This window comes from Mustela nivalis (genome assembly GCF_964662115.1).
Source record: "Mustela nivalis genome assembly, chromosome: 15".
Lineage (NCBI taxonomy): Eukaryota > Metazoa > Chordata > Mammalia > Carnivora > Mustelidae > Mustela > Mustela nivalis.
The window spans coordinates 16,142,508-16,164,178 of NC_139034.1; the positions used below are offsets into that span (position 1 = coordinate 16,142,508).

Below are 21,671 nucleotides of genomic sequence, written 5' to 3' on the forward strand. Positions count from 1 at the left end.
CTCTGGGAATCTTCTGCCACTAATTTGGAGGCTTCAGGTCCACCAAATCCCTATTAGGGTCCCAGCCTTGGGGCTGAGCTCTGGAAGGACCATCAAGAGAGAGGACAGAACAGTAGGTCTGGGAACCAACATTCATTTATTAAGTGTTCCCCCCACACCAGGCTTCTCCAGACATTGGACATCCTTTTCCTCACTTACTCCTCACAAAATTTCTATAAAGGGTTCCATTTTACAGATGAGCAAATGAGTGCAAAGCAATTGGATTGCATAACTCCTAGAGCTATCCCTTCTGTGCCCTGTCCTCACAGAGGGGACACACAAGGCAAGGCCTGAGTACACAGAGGCGCCCTTGACCCCGGGTGCATGTGGGAGGCATGCTGCAGGGCCTCGTTCCTGTTGTGATGGAGAAGCACTGCCCTCCAGGCTTGAAGACTCGGGATGGGATGGTACAGTTGGTGTTTGTTTGAGGGAAGATGTAAATTCTTAGGGAAGAAGGTCCACTGTGTAGTTGTAGGAAATCACACTTCTCTTGCCCTAAATAAGAGGGATGTGGTATTGTTTTTCATGGTGAGCAGCTACTGCTTGCTGAATGCCAATTAGGTAGTATGGGGGTGTGTGGGAAGGATATTCCATAGGTTTTCTCAACAAATACTCAAAACAACCCTTTATAATAGATAACATTATCCCCATTTAAGAGATTAAAAAGGTTAGAGTTTTCAGCATTTAAACAATTTGTCCAGGGTCACAGACCTGTTTTCATCCTCTTCACCTTTTTTCCTTAAAGATTTTAATTAATTTATTTATTTGAGAAAGAGAGAGGAGAGAGAGAGAGAGCACGTGCACAGGAGGGGCAGAGCGGGAGGGAGAGGGAGAGAGAGAGAGAATCATGGAGCAGACTCCATGCTGAGCCCAGACCCAACAGGGTGTGGGACAGGGACCCTCAATCTCATGACCCTGAGATCACAACCCTGAGATTGTGACCTGAGTCAAAACCGAGTCATAAGCTTAACCGACTGAGCCATGCAGGTGCTCCCTATCCTGTTAACTTTTCTTAATAAACCAATAGATGCCTCATCCACAGTGTTCATGGCATACCTTCGGTTCAGGTTTTCACTCTTTCTGTTTTTCCTGAGCAAGATCTCCATCGGAGCCATGCCTGGTAGTCTCCCACCAAGAGCCTGTGCCGTGCTGCCGCTACAACCCGGCCTTCAGGCAGGTGGTCAGCTGCTCTGAAGCATCTGTAAGTATCAGCTCTTGCTTTCTTTAGCAATGATGGATTTGTGAGCATGAGCCCAACCCCATTGTCCTCATCTTGGAGCTGAGCAGAATGTTCCGGGGACATTCTGGCTCCAGAGGTTAAGAATTCTACTAGACTTCTTCAACTCTACTATTTATCAAGTATTGTTTGGACACTCTTCTTTGAAAGCTGGGTGGAAGAGCTCACAGTTTCCCCAGTGGCTTGTAGTGTGAGCTCTTTGGAAGACCCATCGGGTACTAAGGAATGGTATTATTTCTTGGTCGTGTAAGATGATTAACACAACCCTGTGACTTACCTTGTATCTCTAATCTGGAGCTGAGGGTATGGAGTATTCCACGTTCACTTCCCCGTTCACTGGCACTCACAAGGATCATGCTGGCCCCTAGATGAGTGACGCAGTGTCTGGTCCACAGGAGGGGACATAACCAGGGTTCCTTGAATAAGGAGTGAGAGCAGAGAAGCATGCACATCCCATAACCCATGTCCTTCTGTCCTTGAGCTAATGCGGGCAGGGCAAGTACATCCCAAGTATACTCAAGATGTTTAAGTGTTTTGAAATCTACATCATTGGTTCTTCATTTTCTGAATCACTGTCCTAGGCTCTTGATTATAAGCCAGTTCCCCAGGCCATCTGGCTATGCCCTCTTTCCTTCTTCCTGCAGTTGCCTGGCACACCCTGTCTTTAGGTTTTATAGCCCTGGGGGGCACCACAGTCTGGAAGTCTGGACTTGTGCTCTTCATGTTCACACTCACGTTGGCATTGCTCCCAGTGAGACACAGTTGTCTTTGCATATGTTCTTGCCAGTCACTCAGTGATTAGTCATCACCATGGTTTTATTAAGTATTGAAAGAAATAGGTTATTTGGTCTGTTGATCAAAAGTTTTTTATGATGACTCAGTCTCAATTCATCTCAAGGAATGTAGATTCCTGCATAGTTGGGGCCCTTACTTATAAAAGAGCATTTTCCCTCCAGATTTATCAGAACAACCTGTGACTCCAAGGAAGCCAACCTTCTGGTCTCAGCATCCTGCCCAAGCCTGTCCCTGGAGCTGTCCAACATTTTCCAATCTCCACCCTGGAATCTCCTGCTTTCTCCTCTTCTCTTACACTCCACAGCAATCCTTCAAGGCCCAACTCAAGTGCTCTCTCTTCCACAGATCTTGCTTTTACTGCCCTGGACTCACACAGGCACCTCCTTCTTCCTGAACCCCCAAGTTAGTTCCTCCCAGGGGGTGCTAGATTCAGTTCTCACTTGTCCTGCTTTGGGTCCCCCGTGTGAGTCTTTGCATCTCTTATCATTCACCAGGGACTTAGGGCAACCTGCAGCTCATCTATGTTTCACTCCTCTTCCTTCTTGATCTGTCAAAGCCCTTCTTATTCTTCAATGCACAACTCTGGATATCAGTTCCTCTGAGAAAAATTCCTAGATCCCTCCCACACCCGGGCAGAAGGAAGGGCTCCATTACCATTTGGGCTCTTAATTCTATGCTAACACAGTCAGCCTCCTTCAATAGCATTGCTTTTGATAACGCATATCTTCCCTGCCTGTGGGTGGTAAGGAGATGTTGAATTGAGATATAAATACTCTCTCAGCTCTTAACTGTATTAGGGACATGCTGGTAAACTCTCAGATACTTACTGAATTGAGTTATTGATTTGAGTATTTGCTCACCTTGCAGATCTGTGTGAAATCTTTATAACCCATGCCCACTGTCACGACTCACAGTATCTAAGCCATATTACAGCCTATATTTGTGGAGGAGAGAATGTAGCCCAAGGTCTTCATGATGCCTGGAGTTATTAATACCACTACACCATATTTTATTTATCGAATTGCCCAGCAGAAAACTAAGGACCACCAACTTTTAATGCTTCTGAAAATTTTATGCTTGAAAATGGCACCATGTAAACTTAATAAATACTCAGTCAAATGTTTACCATGTATGACATTGGAACCTCAACTTACTCACATCCATATTGATATATCCAGTTATATGTACTATGGGAGTTTACTTTTCAGGAATAATGAATAATTTTTCAAAAAAATAAAAAATTAAAAAATTTTAAAAAGAATAATGAATAATTTTTCAACGGAGTTTAAGGCTACAAATATTTTGTAAATGTTTTAAAATGTAATAGCAAGATTACATTTCATTTGGGATGTGGTTGCATTTTAATATGTTTAATTGAATGGGAACTTCAAAAGGAAGCCTCGCTTGGGGCAAGGAAGTTCTTAGAGGAGCCCTGCTAGGGCATGAAATCCCATCTACAAAATGCACCTAAAAGTATAAATAGCACGTTTAGACTTTTCTTTGTTCTATAAATAGAACCCTAAAGTCATTTTTAAAGATATTTTAATTGCTCGCTTCAAACTTTTCACTCCCTTTTCCTGCAGTAGCTGGCGGTGTTCTTGGGGGAATTTCTTTTTAAAGAAACAAACGTGTAACTATTTAATCACTTAATGGGAAGACAGGTCCAAAGGAAAGATGTTTCTGTTGGGTGTCATCCAGGGCTTATCTGTCCCACTCTGGGCCCTTCTGCTAATTTTTCCATGCCAACTGGTACTTCATTCAATTCTGGACCTCAACCATATTACAAATCACTGTATGTTGTGAAGCTTTGGGATGTTTGCAAATGTTGGAATAACTAAAGTAAAACCCAGTAATGCTAAGGTTCTATTAAAATATTAAGGAGAGCAAATGGATGTACCTGAGCTGTGGACATCTCCGGGAACCCTGACACTGTAAGAGGACAGAGGGGAAGGAAACAAAGTGTACACTACAAAAATCTGGTCTCAGGTATTTGAAATCAACAACAGTGAGAGGATGCCTTCTGGTTTGGGGATCAGAGACCTGGAGGTCTCTCTAGGTTGATGAAGCAGACTCTTTCACAAGGTGAAAGACTAAGAGGAACATTCAGTAGTTCTGAGAAAGAGTGTGTCCTCAAGCATTTTCCCTCTCTTCCTGTCACTGTCTTTGGGTACAGGATCCAGAAAGCCTGCCCCAGAGGATGCTCTCCTTAGGGTGGGCACTTACCTACCCGAAGTCATGAAAGATGCCTCCCCACTCCCTTCACAGATGATTCTCATTCAAAGTTTGCTCAAGGGATGGGGCTGAAAGAAAGCAATCCCCCCTAAAACTAGTTGGACTGAACAATATCTTAAAGCTGAGGGTTTAGAAGATATGTCCATTTCCCCCAATAGGCTGTTTTTCTCATTTGGCTTTGTCTTGGTGCCAAATAAATTTTGCTGCTCAAAGTTCAATCCACACTTATTTCTTTGATCCTCCGTAGTCAGGAGATTTTTATCCAAAGATTTCTAAATTTTCTCATCTTCTCACTGAGTGTTATGGAATAAATTGTGTTCCCCCCAAATTTGTATGTTGAAGTCGTCACCCCAGCTGCTCAAAATGTGATTATATTTGGAGATAGAGCCTTTAAAGAGGGGATTAAATTAACACAAGGTTGTTAGGGTGGGCCCTGATCCAATCTAGCTGGTGTCTGTATAACAAGAGGAGATTTGGACACATAGAGAAACCCTGGGTGTGCACGCACGGCGGAAAGACCATGCTAGAACACGATAAGAAGGTGGCCGTTTGTGAGCCAAGAAGAGGCATCTCAAAGGAAACCGAACCTGCCAACAACTTGATCTTGGACTTCCAGCCTCCAGAACTGTGACAAACTAAATGCCCATTGTTGAAGTTCCACATTCTGTGGTATTTTGTTATGCAGGACACAAATACACTGAGGTAAGCCAACTTGCATTGGACTTACAGATGGATACTTTCAGGGTAAATTTTCATCTTTCATATCCAAGACAATAGACTTCTAAATGCAAATTCCCTTAATTTGATAACCATTCTCTCTGTGTCACTTGTTACCAACTTCTGGATACAGGTAGTAAAAGTGTGGGACTTTGAAACAGGAAGGCTGTTGTCTGGATTTACTGGAGCTCATGGCAATGCTGGAATCACATGTCTGACCTTCGACACCAGTGGAAGAAGGTACGTGTCTTCTTCAGTCTCTTCAACCATTAGGCAGTGAGATCCTTGACATGATTTCCTGACAGGAGACTGTTTCCTAGGCTAATCACCGGGGGCAGAGATGGCTGTCTGAAAATATGGAGCTACAACAACGGACATTGTCTGCACACACTGAAACAGGGCAAGTCGCTTCCTACCAAGTGTTCCTATAACATAATGATGTGGGATTGGGCATTTGTTGTCAGTGTAGAAGAGACAAATGAGCTGGAGTCTAGAATGCATGTAACAGTCCTGCGTGCCTTCTCCCCAGTCCTTCATTTTACCAATGACTACACTTCTACTGAGGAGAGCCATATGTTACATAAACATATGCGCTCCCAGCTGAGCCTTGTGCACTCAGTTCTTTATTACCTGGTATATCTATTTGAGGTCTCGAACGAGCTTAACTTTTCCGAACATTTTAAACATCACACAAGTCAAAATCTAGACAAACAAACTGAAAGCTACTCTGTTTTATGCGTTATGGTGATCCCCCCCCGCCCCGACCCGCCCAAGGTGGCTTTATTCCACTAGTTCACATGCTGTGCCTGATCTTGGTAGAATTTCCACAATTCTGGCCTGTCACCCTTGTATGAGCAAGATAAAAGGCAGATGGTTTTCAACTCTCAGAGAATATAAATGAAGTCGAAGTAAGAAAGACAAAAATCACTCAGGGTAGTGAATTTGTGATTCCCAGATCTGCTTTTGACTTGCATGCATTCACTTGTTCACTCACTCGCTCAGCAAGTGCCGGGCACCATGGAGGGTCCTGCCAGCAGAAGGCCAGCCTCCTCCCAGAGCTGAGCAGGGGCGGGGCCAGTCTTTTAGGGCAGTGACTGTAGCCGGAAGCCAGCAGTGCTGTGGGGCCCTGAAAGACAGCTAACTGTGGTCTGAAAACTTGAAAGTCATTACTGAAGTTTCCCCCAGTTATCAGTTTGTTTGAGTCAATATGTTCAAGCTGGTTCAAGAACCGGTGAAGAAAAATGTCTAATATACTTTGATAATGTGATCTTTCTAGATGAAAAGCAAAGTGAAGTCTGTGATTGCACCTACGTGGAGGTGAACCAAAATAAGTGAGTTTTATTTGGCTTGGATATAGAGAGGCATCTTTCTGATACAAAATCTATCCTGGAGGAGGACACCAAGAGAGTGAAGAGAATATTCCAGAAGGAAATAGGTCAAAGAATTTCTAAGGATGCCAGTTGCTCCCTGATGGTAATTCAGGCGGCTAGGATCTTCTAGAATATTATAAGCAATTCTCTGCCCATTTTGATGACTGCTTAAAGGTAGAGATAGGGAGCACTCTCTCTCCACCAAATGCTTTCTAAAGGAGTAAAGCAGACTAGATCACTAGAGTAATGAAATTTAGCACCCACAAGTCAAAGAATAAAAATCCTCTCCTGAACACTATGAGTGAAAACAATTCCTGATCAGTTTCTGTTTGTGCCTTGCCTCCATGGTTCAACAAGGCTGTTAGGATAGAGTAAGCCTTGGGAGGGCAGCTGCTCACAGAGCATCATCTATAGATCTTGGAAATTATAGATCCCTTAAGTACCAGTGAAAACACTGACCCTAATTTATCCAATTACATTTTATCTTGTTCTTCATAAAAACTCTCTGGCTCTCTCCATTTATCCACAAAGACATGGCAAAATTAAACCACAGTCTTGACTGCAGGCAAAAATTAAAAAGAGATAATAAGCTTAAGTATTGAAATGTGCTACTCTGTTACTGTTCTAGGTGTATCATAGCTGTTGGATGGGACAGAAGAATAAATGTATATTTTGTAAGTGGAATATACAAAACTAGGTATTCAAAACCCTGCTTCCGATTGCCACCCCCCCCCCCAACCCATGGATTCTTTTCCCACTGAAAACATTTGTAGTAATTCCTCATGCTTCTTCTCTTAACTACAAGTCATGATACAGACAGAAGAACTCCCCCCTCCTTCCCTTCCTCCCTTTAAAAAACCTTTTTTTAAACGTTTTTTGTTTCAGTCTCTTCCCTCTAGTTCTCTCCTCTGGGAAGAAGTGTAATGACTCTGCACACAGTTCTGGGAGGGGGTGGGTCCTACACCAAGAAGTAAGTGTCTGACACCAGCTGCTGTCCTATAATTCAGCTCAATCCTGACACCATCTCCCTGGAGCTGGTATTGGGTCCCGCAGGTTATGGGCTTAGTCTCACAAGCTGGTCCTTCTTGTCCCTCAACTTCAAGGACCTCCCATGCTCTCATCACTTAAGAAATTCCAAAGCTTTGGGGCGCCTGGGTGGCTCAGCGGGTTAAGCTGCTGCCTTCGGCTCAGGTCGTGATCTCAGGGTCCTGGGATCAAGTCCCGCATCTAGCTCTCTGCTCAGCAGGGAGCCTGCTTCCTCCTCTCTCTCTGCCTGCCTCTCTGCCTACTTGTGATCTCTTTCTGTCAAATAAATAAATAAAATCTTTAAAAAAAAAAAGAAAGAAAGAAAGAAAGGAAGGAAGGAAGGAAGGAAGAAAGAAAGAAAGAAAGAAAGAAAGAAAGAAAGAAAGAAAGAAAGAAAGAAAGAAAGAAAGAAAGAAAGAAAGGAATTTGGGGAGCTATCTGCCAAAAATAGGGACCAAGACCAAATACTTGCTTCTTATCATAAATCACAATACCACAAATCGTTAGCTAGAATTGCTATCAGAGGCACAGAGGACATCCCCGGGAATCCAAAGCAGACCATGCCTTGAACGCGTAGCTCTCCACACCTTGCCTCGTGCTCTTACCCCTTGTACAGGCTGGCGTGCTCCCTCCTTCCCTGCGTACAGGGCCTTCAGCTGTATCTCACATTAACATCCCTAACCGAGTGTTAACCTCCCTATCAACTGCGCAGCCCTTTATTTTTTTCCTTCTTCCTCCCACTTTGTCTTTCTGCCCTAGTTCCTCTCTGGAAAGTGGAAAGAGGAGATGAAATGCCATCCATAAGCAGCTCTATGGGGGAAAAATTCTTTTTTTACGGCTTAGAGAAGGGGAAGGGATTCAGAGACAGGGAAAGCTGAAAATGCTGACTGCAGCTAAGTTTTAAATCTACCTGTGACATTTTATTTCCCCTGCTTGCTATGCTGGATGGTCGTGGATTTCCGACAGTCTTTAAACGTTGCAAGTTCTTTATTCATTTGAAGGTGTACCATATTTCACAGTCTAAGCCTTGCATCCCCAGATGATTTGAAAGATGGCTACCTGAAAAGCCCTGGCGTTGAATTCGTCCTTTGGTATTATAGGTTCCTGAGCTGAAGGCTTTTGTTTTAACACATGCAACAGCTATGGGTCTTATTACGAAGGCGAAGCTGTGCAGACCATCCAAGCAGGGTTTGTCAGTTGACATATGATTTGTTGAAATGCAATCACCCAAACGGCAGAAGTGGATTGCTTTTTATTCCCACCAGCACTAGGGGAATTTGCTTTGACATTTCGAAAATCTACATCACTGGTGGGGTGAGGGGTAGGGTTATAAAATGTGCCAACACCTTCTCTCTGAAGTTGTGAGTGTGTTGGCAGCTCATTTCACTGCTTATAGAACCTCTCCTCTTTGGCTTTGCATACAGGATGCACCACGTGACTTTCATCACTTCTGGAAGCCCCAGACACACTGGCAGGATGACCTGGTGAGCCCCAGTCCACTGTCTGACTTCCACCCAAACAGGGGCACATGAGGCAGATACCTTTCAGTCCAAGGCTCTGCTGCAGCACGATTCATGATGGGTCCAGGGTGGAGCTGGGAGCTTGAGCTCCAAGTAGCCGCTTTAGCTCCAGGAAGAGTGACAGCTGGGGCATGGGGCCACAGAAACCAATCCACGCAACTCTCTGTGAGCTCAGCCACGACTCATGTCGTGCTGGAATGGCAGCCCAAGATGTGGTGGGTGTAACTTTGCTCAAAGAAGCCTCTACTTCCTGCTTCTGCTTGGCATGCAAAATTATATGCAATTACTGTGTCATCCTTGGGCAGCCACAGAGCCTAAGAGCTTACATTCCTGCCCTGTGATTTGTTGGAGACCCATAAGCAGGGAGTTCTTATGATTCTTATTAGCAAAGTGCCCCCCCCCCGCAACTTTCTATAGCCTCCCAGGGTGGAATGACCTTCCTCAAAATTGCCTGGATGCCAAGCCAATAAGACAAGTGCTAAGAAAGAAAAGTCACTGTGCCCAACCATCATGGCTCAACCCTACCTTATACCCCCATAAATATTCCAAAAGGGACAAGTCACTAGAATACAAACTCCAGGAAACCAGACCTTGTCTGTCTTCACCATGGTATTCTCAGGACCTAGCCCAGCGTCCAGTTTATAGCAATGCCCAATTCATTTGTTTTCATTCAGCTAGCATATGCCAAAGGCCTGTTGTGAACCAAGTCTGCTTTATTCACTGAAGATGAAGTGATGGGCTTATTTCCTGAGGTTTGTGGATTAGTGATTATTGAGTGAAAGAACAAAGTTAAGCAGAAAATGCCCTGGAAGTGATGACCACTGTAAGGATGGGCATCATGCAAGTCCGTGAAGTTCATACAGTTACTCATTCAACTATTAATTCACTCAATACATGTTTCTGAGCTGCATGGATTGGTTCCAGGTGAGTCTTCGATGTGGGCAAGAACAGAAGGAGGAACCCATCTGCATCCTCTGTCTTAGGCATCAGATGAAGGGGAGTTAGCTGGCGGTGACTGGGGATTTGACTTCTTCCCCATCCCTCTCCATCTCTCTCTTTCTCAGAACCACGGGCACAAGGAGGACATCCTGTGTGTGGCTCAGTGCCCACCTTTTCTTCTTGCCACCTCCAGTTACGATGGGGAGGTCATCATTTGGAATGTCATCTCAGGCCACATATACTGCAAGCTGAACACTCCCCCCTGCTCTGATGATGCAGAAGATGAAAAGGGTAGGTCAGGGGTAGTACGCTCCTTGGCTGCTATGCGCAGGCCCCAGCAGCCTAGGACTCTGGCATGTCCTAAAGAGATCTCAGCTCTGGACAGCTTCCCAGTTTGTAGGGATTGGCCTGGTTTCAGGTTTAACCTGTTGGCGAGAGATTCCCCAAGCTGGGAGGGAGTTTAAGAGTTTGGCTAGCTCGGTCAACATCCCCAGGCACTCATCCATCAGACGCGGTCTCAGTCCAGCCCACCACCTCCTGGAGTCTTTTCTCATCTACTGTCCATCTAAAGGACTCTCTGCCTTGTTGAGCCCCTTGGGCTTTGCTATAGTGCTGATTAACCCCTCTGTCTTCACAGGCTCCTTTTGCCCAGCTAGCAAGGCTGCTCTCCCAAGCCACCTCAAACATCATCTTCTGTTGTGTCACTCAGCTATATGCCCAGGCTTTATGCCACCTTCTCCATCAGCCCCCTCAGGTGGTACCCAGGGCCCCAGAGTCCTCATCCCCTACACTCTGCCACATGGGTCAATCCTTATTACTTGTATATATGCATACACACACGTACATGTATATATATGTGTGTATATGGTGTGTGTGTATGTGTGTGTATACATATATATATTTCACATATATATACATACTTCTGTGTGTGTGTGTGTGTATTAAAGATTTCATGTATTTATTTGTTTTAAGAGAAACCATACACAAGCAGGGCGAAGGGGAAGGCGGTGGGGAGAGAGAGAATCTCCAGCAGACTCCCCACTGAGTATAGGGCCCAAAGTGGGGCTCGATCCCAGGACTTGAGTTCATGACCTGAGCTGAAACCAAGAGTCAAACACTCAACAAACTGAGCCACCCAGGCATCCCTTATTACTTGTACATTTTATTCCAAAACTTTTGCCCAATCTTCCACCCCATTCTCCCTTAATTTTCTGCCCTGGTTCCATTTCTTCATGACCCTCTTTCTCTGCTAATGTGATCATTAGCCCATACATTCATGGCTCCATTCAAAACACACTGTTGAGTTCCTGCTATGTGCCAGGCCCAGTGCTAGGTGTTGGGGCTGGTAAGCACACCCCTCTCCCTCTAAGTCACAAACACTTTGAAAAACACACGTATCTATCCATTTCATGGCTGGCTATGTTGAATGGAAAACCATGGGAACCCACAGCCAAAGGCTTCCTACCACTCCTTGCCCTACTTCCAGAGTCCAGGTTCATCCTTCCCAAGTGGCAGTCTGTAGACACCCATCTGCCAACAGCCGAGAGACCTACTACCTCACACCCATGGAGCCCCAACAGGGAGATACTGGAGATTTTACATAAAACTGGGGGATTCTTGCATCTCCTGAAACCCAACCAGCAAACCCTCAGAAAACCCCACCCACCCTGTAATCTCCTGGTTCAGGCACCTGATAACTTAATAGCCAAAGAACAGCTCTAATAACTCATTTGATCAGAAAATATCTTTGAGCCATTCCCATCGACATAACCCTGAGGGAGATGCATAGAAAAGACTAGAGAGAGACTTGAGGCTTGATGCTGCCTTCAAATGGCTCACAGTCTAAATTAAGACACAGAATGTGCATGCCCAACAGATAAAAGAATGATAAAGCAATGCCCAAGACTGCTGTGATTGAGACACACTCTGGAAGGCAGTGGCTAGAAACTGAATACCACGACATTAAAAAGAAATTTTTACCTGTAGACTTTTTTTTTTAAAGATTATATTTATCTCTTTGTCAGAGAGTAGAGAATGAGCACAAGCAGGGGAATGGCAGGCAAAAGGAGAAGCAGACTCCCCACTGAGCAAGGAGCCCATTGCTGGACTCGATCCCTGGACCCTGGAATCACAGCCCTAGCAGAAGGCATATGTTTAACCGACCAAGCCACCCAGCCACTCCAGCCTGTTCCCTTATTACTCAGTCTGTTCCTACCCTATAACATAAAAAAGATTCTTGTATGAGGCTCTTTCTGCTAGTGCCCAAAACTTTTAAAAATCTTTGAGGGAGAAGTGGTGGCATTTCCTTCTAATGATTATTTTCTTTGCCATTAAAATGAAAATAAAGTCACTGGCCAAGAATGCAATGTTGACTTTTTAGCCAGCAGCTCTAATTTAAAACCCTGTTTGTAGCAGAATTTTTGCTTAAAGTTATATGACTGCTGGCTTTGAGAAACTCTTTTTCTCCCCCAAATATGAAGCCAGCCATAGCTACCAATAATTCACATTTCTACATTGCACAAATGAGATGAAAATATGGGAAAGTGCCCTACACTTCCAGGAAAGAGGAGTATTGGCTCTACTTGAAGGTCAAACCAGAACCCAGTGGTCTGGTTCACATGGAATTGGTTAAGAGGTCACCATCTTATTTGGAAAAACTGTCCAGACTGTTCTTCTGAAGTCATTTTGAGTAGAGAGGGGAGCTAAGGGAGAAAGGCAGTGGTGTAAGCCAAGCCAAATGAGACCAAAACAAATACTTTCTGCTGGCTTTTTGACATTTTAGTTTCATTCTTCCTTATATTGGAGATTGTCGCATCTTCCTTGACATCAAAGAGAAAGAATTTGACAGTGAAAGAGAACGACAGAGATTGTAACCAGACTAAAATCCAGGAGAGCAGTGGGCTCACCCCGAGACCAAGACTTTTTCTTTTTTCTCCTCCCTCTCCCCTCCCCTCCCCATCCTCCTCCTCTTCCTCCTCCCCTCCTCCTCCTCCCTCTTCCTTCTCCTCTTTCCCCTCCTCCTCCTCCTCTTTCTTTGTTTATCGTGGTAAAATACAGCAACGTGTACAGCGCAATGATATTAAATACGCTATGTGGCTGAGTAACTACCTCCACCACCCATCCACAGAACCTTCCATCATTCCCACCTAAAATTCTGTCCCCGCTTCACACCAGCTCCCCAGTCTCTCCCCCCCCCCCCCCCGCCGCCTCCCCTTACACCTTCTGTCTTCATGATTCTGACTCCTCTAAGTCCTTCCTGTAAGTGGAATCATCCAGTATTTGTCTTTTTGTGACTGGCTTTTTTTACTTACCGTATTGTCCTCAAGTTTCATCCCTATTGTAGCTTATTCAAGAATTTACTTTCTTTTTTTTTTAATTTTTTATTTTTTTATTAATATCTAATGTATTATTAGCCCCAGGGGTACAGGTCTGTGAATCGCCAGGTTTACACACTTCACAGCACTCACCATAGCACATACCCTCCCCAATGTCCATATCCCACCACCCTCTCCCTCCGGCAACCTTCAGTTTGTTTTGTGAGATTAAGAGTCTCTTATGGTTTTTCTCCCTCCTGATCCCATCTTGTTTCATTAAGTATTTACTTCTTTTTTAAGGCTGAATCATATTCCATTGTATGTGGAGATGCCACAGTTTGGTATTCGTTTTCCCATCCAAGACAATTGCCCACTTTTGAAACAGGTTTTTCTGTTTTGTTTTTGGGGGTTTTTTTGTTACTGTGATTTTAGTTTTAGAGGTTCCCTCTAGTCTAGATATTAATCCCTTATCAGATATATGATTTGCAAATATTTTCGCTCATTCTATAGGTTGCGTTTTTACTGTGGGTAAGTGTTTTTTTGATGCACATTTTTTAAAAAATTTCATGAAGTCCAATTTGTCTATTTTAAATTTTATTATTTGTGCCGTTAGTGTCATATTCCAGAAACCTTTGCCAAATCCAATGTCCTGATGTTTTTATCCTCTGTTTTCTTCTAAGAGTTTTACTGTTTAAGGTTTTACCTTTAAGTCTCTTATCCACTTTGAGTTAATTTTTATATGTAGATAAGCATCCATTTTCATTCTTTTGCTGGTGGATATCCAGTTTTCCCACACCATTTCTTGAAGACTGTCCTTTCCCCATTGAACAGTCTTGGCACCTTTATCAAATATCATTTGACAATAAATATAAGGGTTCATTTTGGGGATCTCTATTCATTCCATTTGTCTACATGTCTGTCTTTATGTCAATACCACGCTGTTTGATTACTGTAGTTTTATAGTAGTATTAAAATTGAGAAATGTGAATCCTCCAGTTTTGCTCTTCTTTTTCAAGATTATTTTGGCTATCTGGGGTCCCTTGAAATTCCATACAAACTTCAGGATGGGTTTTCTATTCTGTAAAAAATACCATTGACATTGCTTTGGGTAGTTTTATTTTATTTTATTTATTTACTTTTTTTGTGGGGGTTGCAGAGGCAGAGGGAGAAATGGACTCCCTCCCGCGCAGGGGACCTGATAAGGGGACTCGATCCCACAATTCTGGGATCATGACCTGAGCTGAAGACAGACGCTTGACTGACTGAACCACCCAGGTGCCCCTAGATTGCTTTGCATAGTATTGACTTTTTAACAATATTAAGTCAACTAATCCATGAACATGGATATATTCCCATTTATTTATGTCTTCAATTTCTTTCAGCAATGTTTTGTAGGTTTCATTGTATAAGTCTTTCATTTTCTTAATTCCTGAATATTTTATTCTTTTTGATGTTATTGGAAATGGGGCTGTTTTTGTAATTTCCTTTTCAGATGGTTCCTTGTTTGTATATAGAAGAGCAACTGATTATTTTGGGCTTACTTTGTACCCTGCTACTTTGTCAGATTCATTTATTAGTTCTTAGATACTAAGTTTTTTAATCAGGAAATTAATATAAAATATTTATTTATAACTAATGACATTTGTTTATTATAATAATATAATATTTAATAAATATAATAATTTAAGTAGCATTTAGTATTTAATAATAATTATAATTAATATAATAATATATAAACATTTTTAAAATACTCTATTTAATCTTCTATGTCATTTTCCTGAATTCTTTTAATATTTTATCTCATTTAGTGCTCACATTGACCCTGAGAGATAGGTACTATTGCACTCATTTTCATAGATCAGGAAACCGAGGCCAGAGAACTCAGTAACAATGATTAGGAGAGCTTGAGGGTCTGAGTCTACCATGTCCACTATGGTTTCCTGAGTGCACAGCACAGTGCTGAGCTCAGAGGCCAAAATAAATGTTGTTGAATGATTAACAACATGATACATGAGTGTCCTCATGGAGCAGCTCTCCTTGTATTTAACTCCAGTATCAACCCCATTTTTTATATGGCCCCTTATTTACATGAGATCATTCATTGCACCTCTACTCTGGGCAACCTATGTACCCTGGAGCACACAGACTCAAGGAGGGCAATATAAAGGGAGTTCCTTGCCCACAACCTCAAGTAGCAACGTTCTTTGTGGCTCTCACAGCTTTGCTTCTAAAGAGCTTGTTGGACTTTTCTTCTGCAGCAAATAGTTGAGTTCTGTGTGCCAAGCACTGTGAGGGGATTACAGATAAGTGATAAACAAGACAGATGTGGCCCCTGTGTGGAGGTCCTGGAAGTCTAGCCAGGAGACTGGAAGACCAAGGCGAAGCAGGGTGGTGGGCTTTGAAGTTATTCCGACACTTGGCTGTGCTGTGAAGATCAGGGCTTGACATCTCTCCCTAGAGAGCCCTCTCTGCCGCCTGCCCATGGTATCTTTCGAGATTACAGATTGGATGCTGCTTCCCCTGAGAAGCCTTCATCCTGCAGGTGCCATCAGCATCCTGTTCATTCCTGGGGCTACTTCTGCTTTGGTTCGCTCTCTGCTTCCCTTTCTCTCTGCAGCCCTTACTGCAATGCCTAGGCTGTACCAGAGATTAAACAGATGTTGATAAAACGAACAAACAAACAAAGTGAATAGAAGCATGAACATCTTTATGGACTTGAGCGAAGATTTTTACCCTTATAAGCCTCTACTTCCTCATCTGGCCATGGGGTTAATAATCCAATAAACCATAGGATTTCACATGGTTTTCCATAAGATTTCACATGGTTTTCCATCTTGGTAAATGTCAAAGGTGACATAAGATTAATTTGTATTATTCCAATCCAGGAATTTTTGGCAAGTGGGGCTTCTTGAGGAACACCCATAAAATCCTGGGCAAATTCTCCCAAATCCTTGACTCTCTCCAAAAGCCCTAGGGTCCTGTGCTGCCAGGGCCATTAGCCTTCACACCTGACTTCACCTGGGTTGGTTCTTAACCAGCACAGGTGCCTGCTTGCCTGAGCACCCCTGTATGCTCGGCTCCAGCTTCAGGCCCACGGTGGGGTGTGGAGGGAGCAGGGCTGCAGGAAGGGGGCAAGAAAGGGCTGTGAGCCTGATGGAGGTCACAACGAAACTTTCCCTGGTCACCAGGCTCAGACCGGTGTGTTTCCTGCCTCACCTTCCTGAAGTCTCGGGCTGCCAAGTTTGAATCAGCGGCTGCTTCCCTCATCACCAATGGGCCTGGAGGTGAGAATGGCATCCCCCAGTGCTGCTCTTTGCTAAGACTTGGTCACTCTAAGCCCAGGTTTGGAGAGGGGGGTCCCCAGTCACTCATTCCTGTCCTCTGCAACCTCTCCTATCCCTCCCTCTGGCGGCTGTCTCTCCTTGGAACCCAGGCTGACGAGGCCCCCACCCTGGCCTGCCCTGGCCCAGTCCTGCCAGCCAGCGAGGTGGTCACATGGAGAGTGAGGGCCTGACTCCCCCTTCCTCCAAATCAAGTTTCCTTGCCCCGGCCCACTCAGAGGCCCTCTGCAAGTGAAGTGGGCCACAGAGGACATCATTGAGTCAGGCTGAGGAAATGCCAATCACAGTCTGTAAGGGGATGGCCACAAGCAGCCACAGCACATTCTGTAAGGGGAAGGCCACAAGCAGCCACAGGCAGCCTGACCAAAGAGCCTAAGAAGACGAACAAAGAATCCTGAGTGGAGATCGGCTACGTAGCCTGCTCATTTTAGGACGAAGAAGCTGGGGCTCCCCCAAGAACTTGAGGATGAGCTTCTGAGTCCAGATCTGCCACTAACTAGCTTGGTGACATTCCACAAATGACATGACCCCTCCGGCCCCCCACCACGGGCTTTAGTAAAATGTAACAAGTGGGCCATAGTCCTGTTCCAAAGCTGTAGGATTTTAATTAAAATTGCGATTTGAAAGCAGCCAGCCAACTGTGTTCCGGTGGCAAGGGAAGGCTTGAGATATGTCTACTGGTCCCAGGGTATTTGGTCGTCTGTGTTCTTCTCATCATGTAGTGTCAGAGGCTGCGGACTCAGGGTCCCAGCAGCCCCCCAAGCTGCAGATGTCCTTGGATGTTTCTCTCCATCCTCCACCATGAGGCATCCATGGCTTGTGCTTTACCCAGTGGGAGCACAGAGCTCCTTTGCTCCTGAGAGAAGAGGAGGAAAGTGCATCCATTAGGGAGCTCCCAAGAGGATGCAGTACACATGGGGACCGCCTTCACAAAGGCTTGCTCCATGAACATCCACGTATAAAACATGGTCAAGAATTATGCATAACTGTTAGGCCAAAAAGGACCTCGCCCACCCCTCCCCAAATTCCTTTGACTAGGCAAGTCCCACAGTGTGTGTGAAATAAGTGCTCATACATACAGGCACACAGATGCACGCGCGCACGCGTGCACACACACACACACACACACTAATTATTGCTGTAGCCCAAATTTCTGGACCCTTCCTCTATGGCCAAAGCTGGAGACCTTCTCATCACGAAATCTGCCCAGATTAATGGAGAAAGAAAAGGCTACTGAGCCAGTTAATCCAAAATCCATACAGAAGACGCCCGCCCCAGTATTTACTGATAATTCTAACTGATCGGTTAGCCAAGGGAGAAAGAACAAGGCCCTGGGGTCATGAGGTTGCAGGGCTTGTCAGCAAAGGCTCAGACACTCAGCACAGGGGCGGGGGAAGGTTGGCGGGTGGGGGGGGGCGTGCTGCACAGCCACACTGCCCTTCCTGCTGTCCCCTCCTCACAGGTTCTGTTACCTTCTGGAAGCTGTTTGGAGGAGCCTGTCCCATTGCAAACTTCACTCCCGTAAGTTGGGAAGTTGGTTGGAAATCACTTCCAGGCTTTGGGTCTATTGTTTTTTGTTTTTGTTTTGTTTTGTTTTTTAAGATTTTATTTATTTATTTGAGAGAACGTGTGAGAGCACACGCAGGGGTGGGGTGGGGGAGAGGCAGCAGGAAAGGGGGAGGGAGAAGCAGACTCCCCACTAAGCAGGGAGCTCCATGCAGGGCTCTATCCCAGGACCCTGGGATCATGACCTGAGCTGAAGGCAGTTGCTTAAGTGACTCACTCAGGCACCCATGTTGTTTTTTTTCTTTTTTGACACTAGCCTGGCTATGAAACACAGCAACTCTTATGGGCTCCAAGTTCTTAGCTTTATTTTTCTATACAGCATTTCCCTATCTCGCTGAAAGATTAACACAGGCACAGTGATTGGTTCTTGTTATAAATGAGATATAATATTCCACTTGCCGTTGTCTGACAGGCAAGATAAAGACATTGCTTTATCTGCAATGACTCTGACCCCACGTGTATCTCTGATGGACTACTTATGTGTGCACGTGTGTTTGTGTGTGTGTCATGGGCCCTATGTGTGTGTATGTGCGTGTGTGTCTGGCTATCTACGAGTGGCCCCGTGTGTAGATGTCTGTGAAAGGCTATGCTCGTGTGTATGTATGTGTGAGGGGCTATGTCTGTGTGTGTCTGGGATGCACCACGTGGGTGTCTCTGTAATGGGTGCTGTGCATGTCTCTTTCAGTCCAGGGACAAAGCGCAGGTCAGCAGCATCACGGTGACAGCAGGAGATGCCCTTGCCTACGTGGCTGACCAGGAAGGTTTTGTGCACGTCTATGACATCAAAGAGTACGGCCTGCAGGGACCTGAGCTGCAGTCCCCCAAGAGTAAGCAGTGAACGCTCCTTGTTAAATACCATGATTAGCACAGCTTCGGTTTTAATTAAATGTTTTCATTGGTAAAATGAAATTGTACCAGTGAGAATGGGAGGGGCTCTCTTCAACCCTTTACAAATGGATGTAGTAACAAATAGTTTTATGAAAATATTCACAGTTGGCAGAGATACAGGCAAATGGGCACTCAAATGCTCTTAGATAGCAAATTGGTATATACTATCTGAAGGGCAAGTTGACAGTATGTATCTAAAGCTTCAGACCAGCAGTCCTACTTCTAGGCATGTGGCTGAAAAGAATAATAAGACAAGTGTAGGGCACTTGGGTGGCTCAGTGGGTTAAGCCTCTGCCTTAGGCTTAGGTCATGATCCTCCTGGAATCAAGCTCCGCATCAGGCTTTCTGCTCAACAGGGAGCCTGCTTCCCCCTCTCTCTCTGCCTGCCACGCTGCCTACTTGTGATCTCTCTCTGCCAAATAAATAAATAAAATCTTAAAAAAAAAAAAAAAACAAGTGCCCAAAGATTTAGTTATCAGGGTGTGAATCAAAACATTATTTGTACGAAAGACAATCATTAGAGACAAGCTAGATATCCAACATAAGGAGAATTGGTTCAGTACGTGATGGTGTAACAAATACACTGGAATGCCATCTAGTCATTAAATAATAATGCTGTAAATGAAAATGTATTCACAGGAAAGATATTCATGGTAAATTATTAAGTGAAAAAATTCAGATCGCGAAATTACTGAAGTACGAGTCTTTGTTAAAACGAAGAAGTATATGGAAGACTGAAAGTCTGGAAGGACATACACCAAAGTTTTTGCAAATGTTAGCTCTTTGTAGATGAGGTTATTTATTTTTTATTTTTGGAAATGTGTATTTTCTAAATTTTCCAGAAACATATTGGTTTAGCAGTCAGAAAAATGTTTAAAAATTTAAAACCCTTTCAGCAATTTTAAAAGTGTTCAAGTTTGGAAAAAAAAAATTAGACAGCACAAAAGAATGGAAAATGGAAAGTAGTAGTTGTTAACTGTGACCTCTACTGCCTCCTAACCTTCCCTTGCTGCATCTGGAGAACACTGTTAATGAATTTTCATTTTCTTCCAGAAAATTTCTATCCATATATATAATCCATATATATATATATATATATATATATATATATATATATATATATATATATACAGGGGCACCTACATATACACAATACATAATTTTCAGGATTTGTTCATTTTTTACTTTGTGTCCCTTAGACAACTTTCTAACTAAGCATATTTAGCTTTGTTTAGCATATTTAATATCTAATATATATAAATGGTTATATGAAACCCCATATACATTTCTATATAACTATTCTATATAAATAGAATATAGCATTTCTATATTTCTATTTGTATATATAAATACATTTCTATAAAGCCAATAGAAAGGTAAATATTTGCATACTTCCACTGAGTCATCTTTTCCTGTTCGCCACAGAAGTTTAAATGCTAGAGTAAGAGAAATTGGAATTTAAGAGTAAGAGCCACCTGCCTGGTCTAGGTCATTTACTCCAAGTACTGGGAACATAGCTCTTACCTGGCTAATTCACAAAATAATTCTCATTAGTTGTCTGCTTCTGCATGCTTACCAAACCCTAAGCACTGAGGAAAACCATAACATAAGCACCTTGCCCAGGACCCATTTTGTATGTCTTTGGACCTGGGATAGGATCTTATACATAGTAGATGCTCGATAAACACTTATCAATTAATGTAACAAAACCAATGACTGCCACACCAGTATCTCTCCCCTTGCAGGACACTCATCCAGATCTGACCCTGTCCTGTAGGAATGGTTGTATAGCATCTCACATTAACTCCAACTGTACTCAGGTGTGTTTTTACTTTCAATTTAGATGTGACATTCTGGCGGGCCCATGTCAGTGTGGTGACATCGTAAGTACCATCCATTTTAGAGTTTGAGAATTTGTAAGAGTTAAAATACTTTTCAGAACTTTGATCACATTAACCCTCTCAGAAGGCCTCTGAGTTACTTGAAATAGGAAGACAGTATTCCAGTCCTGCTGTTGGTGAAAGAAAATATAAGTATTGTTTGCACAAGACTGATTGGAAGTCTTCATTTTTCTTGTAAATGGATGATTGTCTTCCTTGACTAGATGGTGATCTGGTATTTTACTATAAGTCTGGAAATTTAGTTAATTAATTAATTAATTTATATTTATTTAATTTTGTTACTGAGTTGAAAGGCGTCGGTGCTAAAGGCATGACCTGAACTCTGGCTGGGCTGTTTTTTACAACCTTGTGATCTACCCCCCTAGGCCCATCATCTATAAGATGGTTTCCAGTGTATCTTGTTTGATACCTTGGGACTGAAGCCAGATAATTTGAAGAGTGTGGTATGGTTGAAGGCAGGGAAAGAATGGTACCAGGAATAATTGGGGAGATTGGCTTGGCTTCTATATTCCAACTGTAATTAATGGAGCATTGACATGTTGATCCAACATGTCTCATGCTGGACAAGCCTTGGAGCATCTCTCCTCCCTTTTTATCTCATTAGTCTGGAGCTGATAGAAGAAAAATTTCTGCTGTCATCCTCCCTTGACCACACTGTGCGCCTGTGGAGTGCGGACGGGAAGTACATCGGTATGGAACATCTACCTGGCCATTACCTCAGTCCCAGTTCAGGGTTTCTGATGTAGCCTCTGTTGAGTCATGAATTCTCAGAGGCCAAGAGTATTA

At 43.6% G+C, this 21,671-nt stretch overlaps 1 protein-coding gene across 3 annotated transcripts in view; it reads left to right on the plus strand.

Annotated features, from left to right (window-relative positions):
- LOC309849153 (cilia- and flagella-associated protein 337-like) overlaps positions 1-21,671 on the plus strand; it is a 131,873-nt gene that overhangs the window by 101,521 nt on the left and 8,681 nt on the right. For 2 of the 3 annotated variants that reach the window (XM_082701468.1, XM_082701469.1), the window contains exons 16-27: positions 1,138-1,240; positions 5,154-5,260; positions 5,341-5,420; positions 6,297-6,351; positions 7,019-7,064; positions 8,841-8,900; positions 10,001-10,166; positions 16,378-16,473; positions 17,993-18,051; positions 18,782-18,923; positions 20,828-20,867; positions 21,490-21,575. In XM_082701468.1, the coding sequence (XP_082557594.1) occupies positions 1,138-1,240; positions 5,154-5,260; positions 5,341-5,420; positions 6,297-6,351; positions 7,019-7,064; positions 8,841-8,900; positions 10,001-10,166; positions 16,378-16,473; positions 17,993-18,051; positions 18,782-18,923; positions 20,828-20,867; positions 21,490-21,575 (1,040 nt within the window). The remainder of the gene's footprint in view (positions 1-1,137; positions 1,241-5,153; positions 5,261-5,340; positions 5,421-6,296; positions 6,352-7,018; positions 7,065-8,840; positions 8,901-10,000; positions 10,167-16,377; positions 16,474-17,992; positions 18,052-18,781; positions 18,924-20,827; positions 20,868-21,489; positions 21,576-21,671) is intronic. The other variant, XM_082701470.1, reaches the window with a different exon arrangement.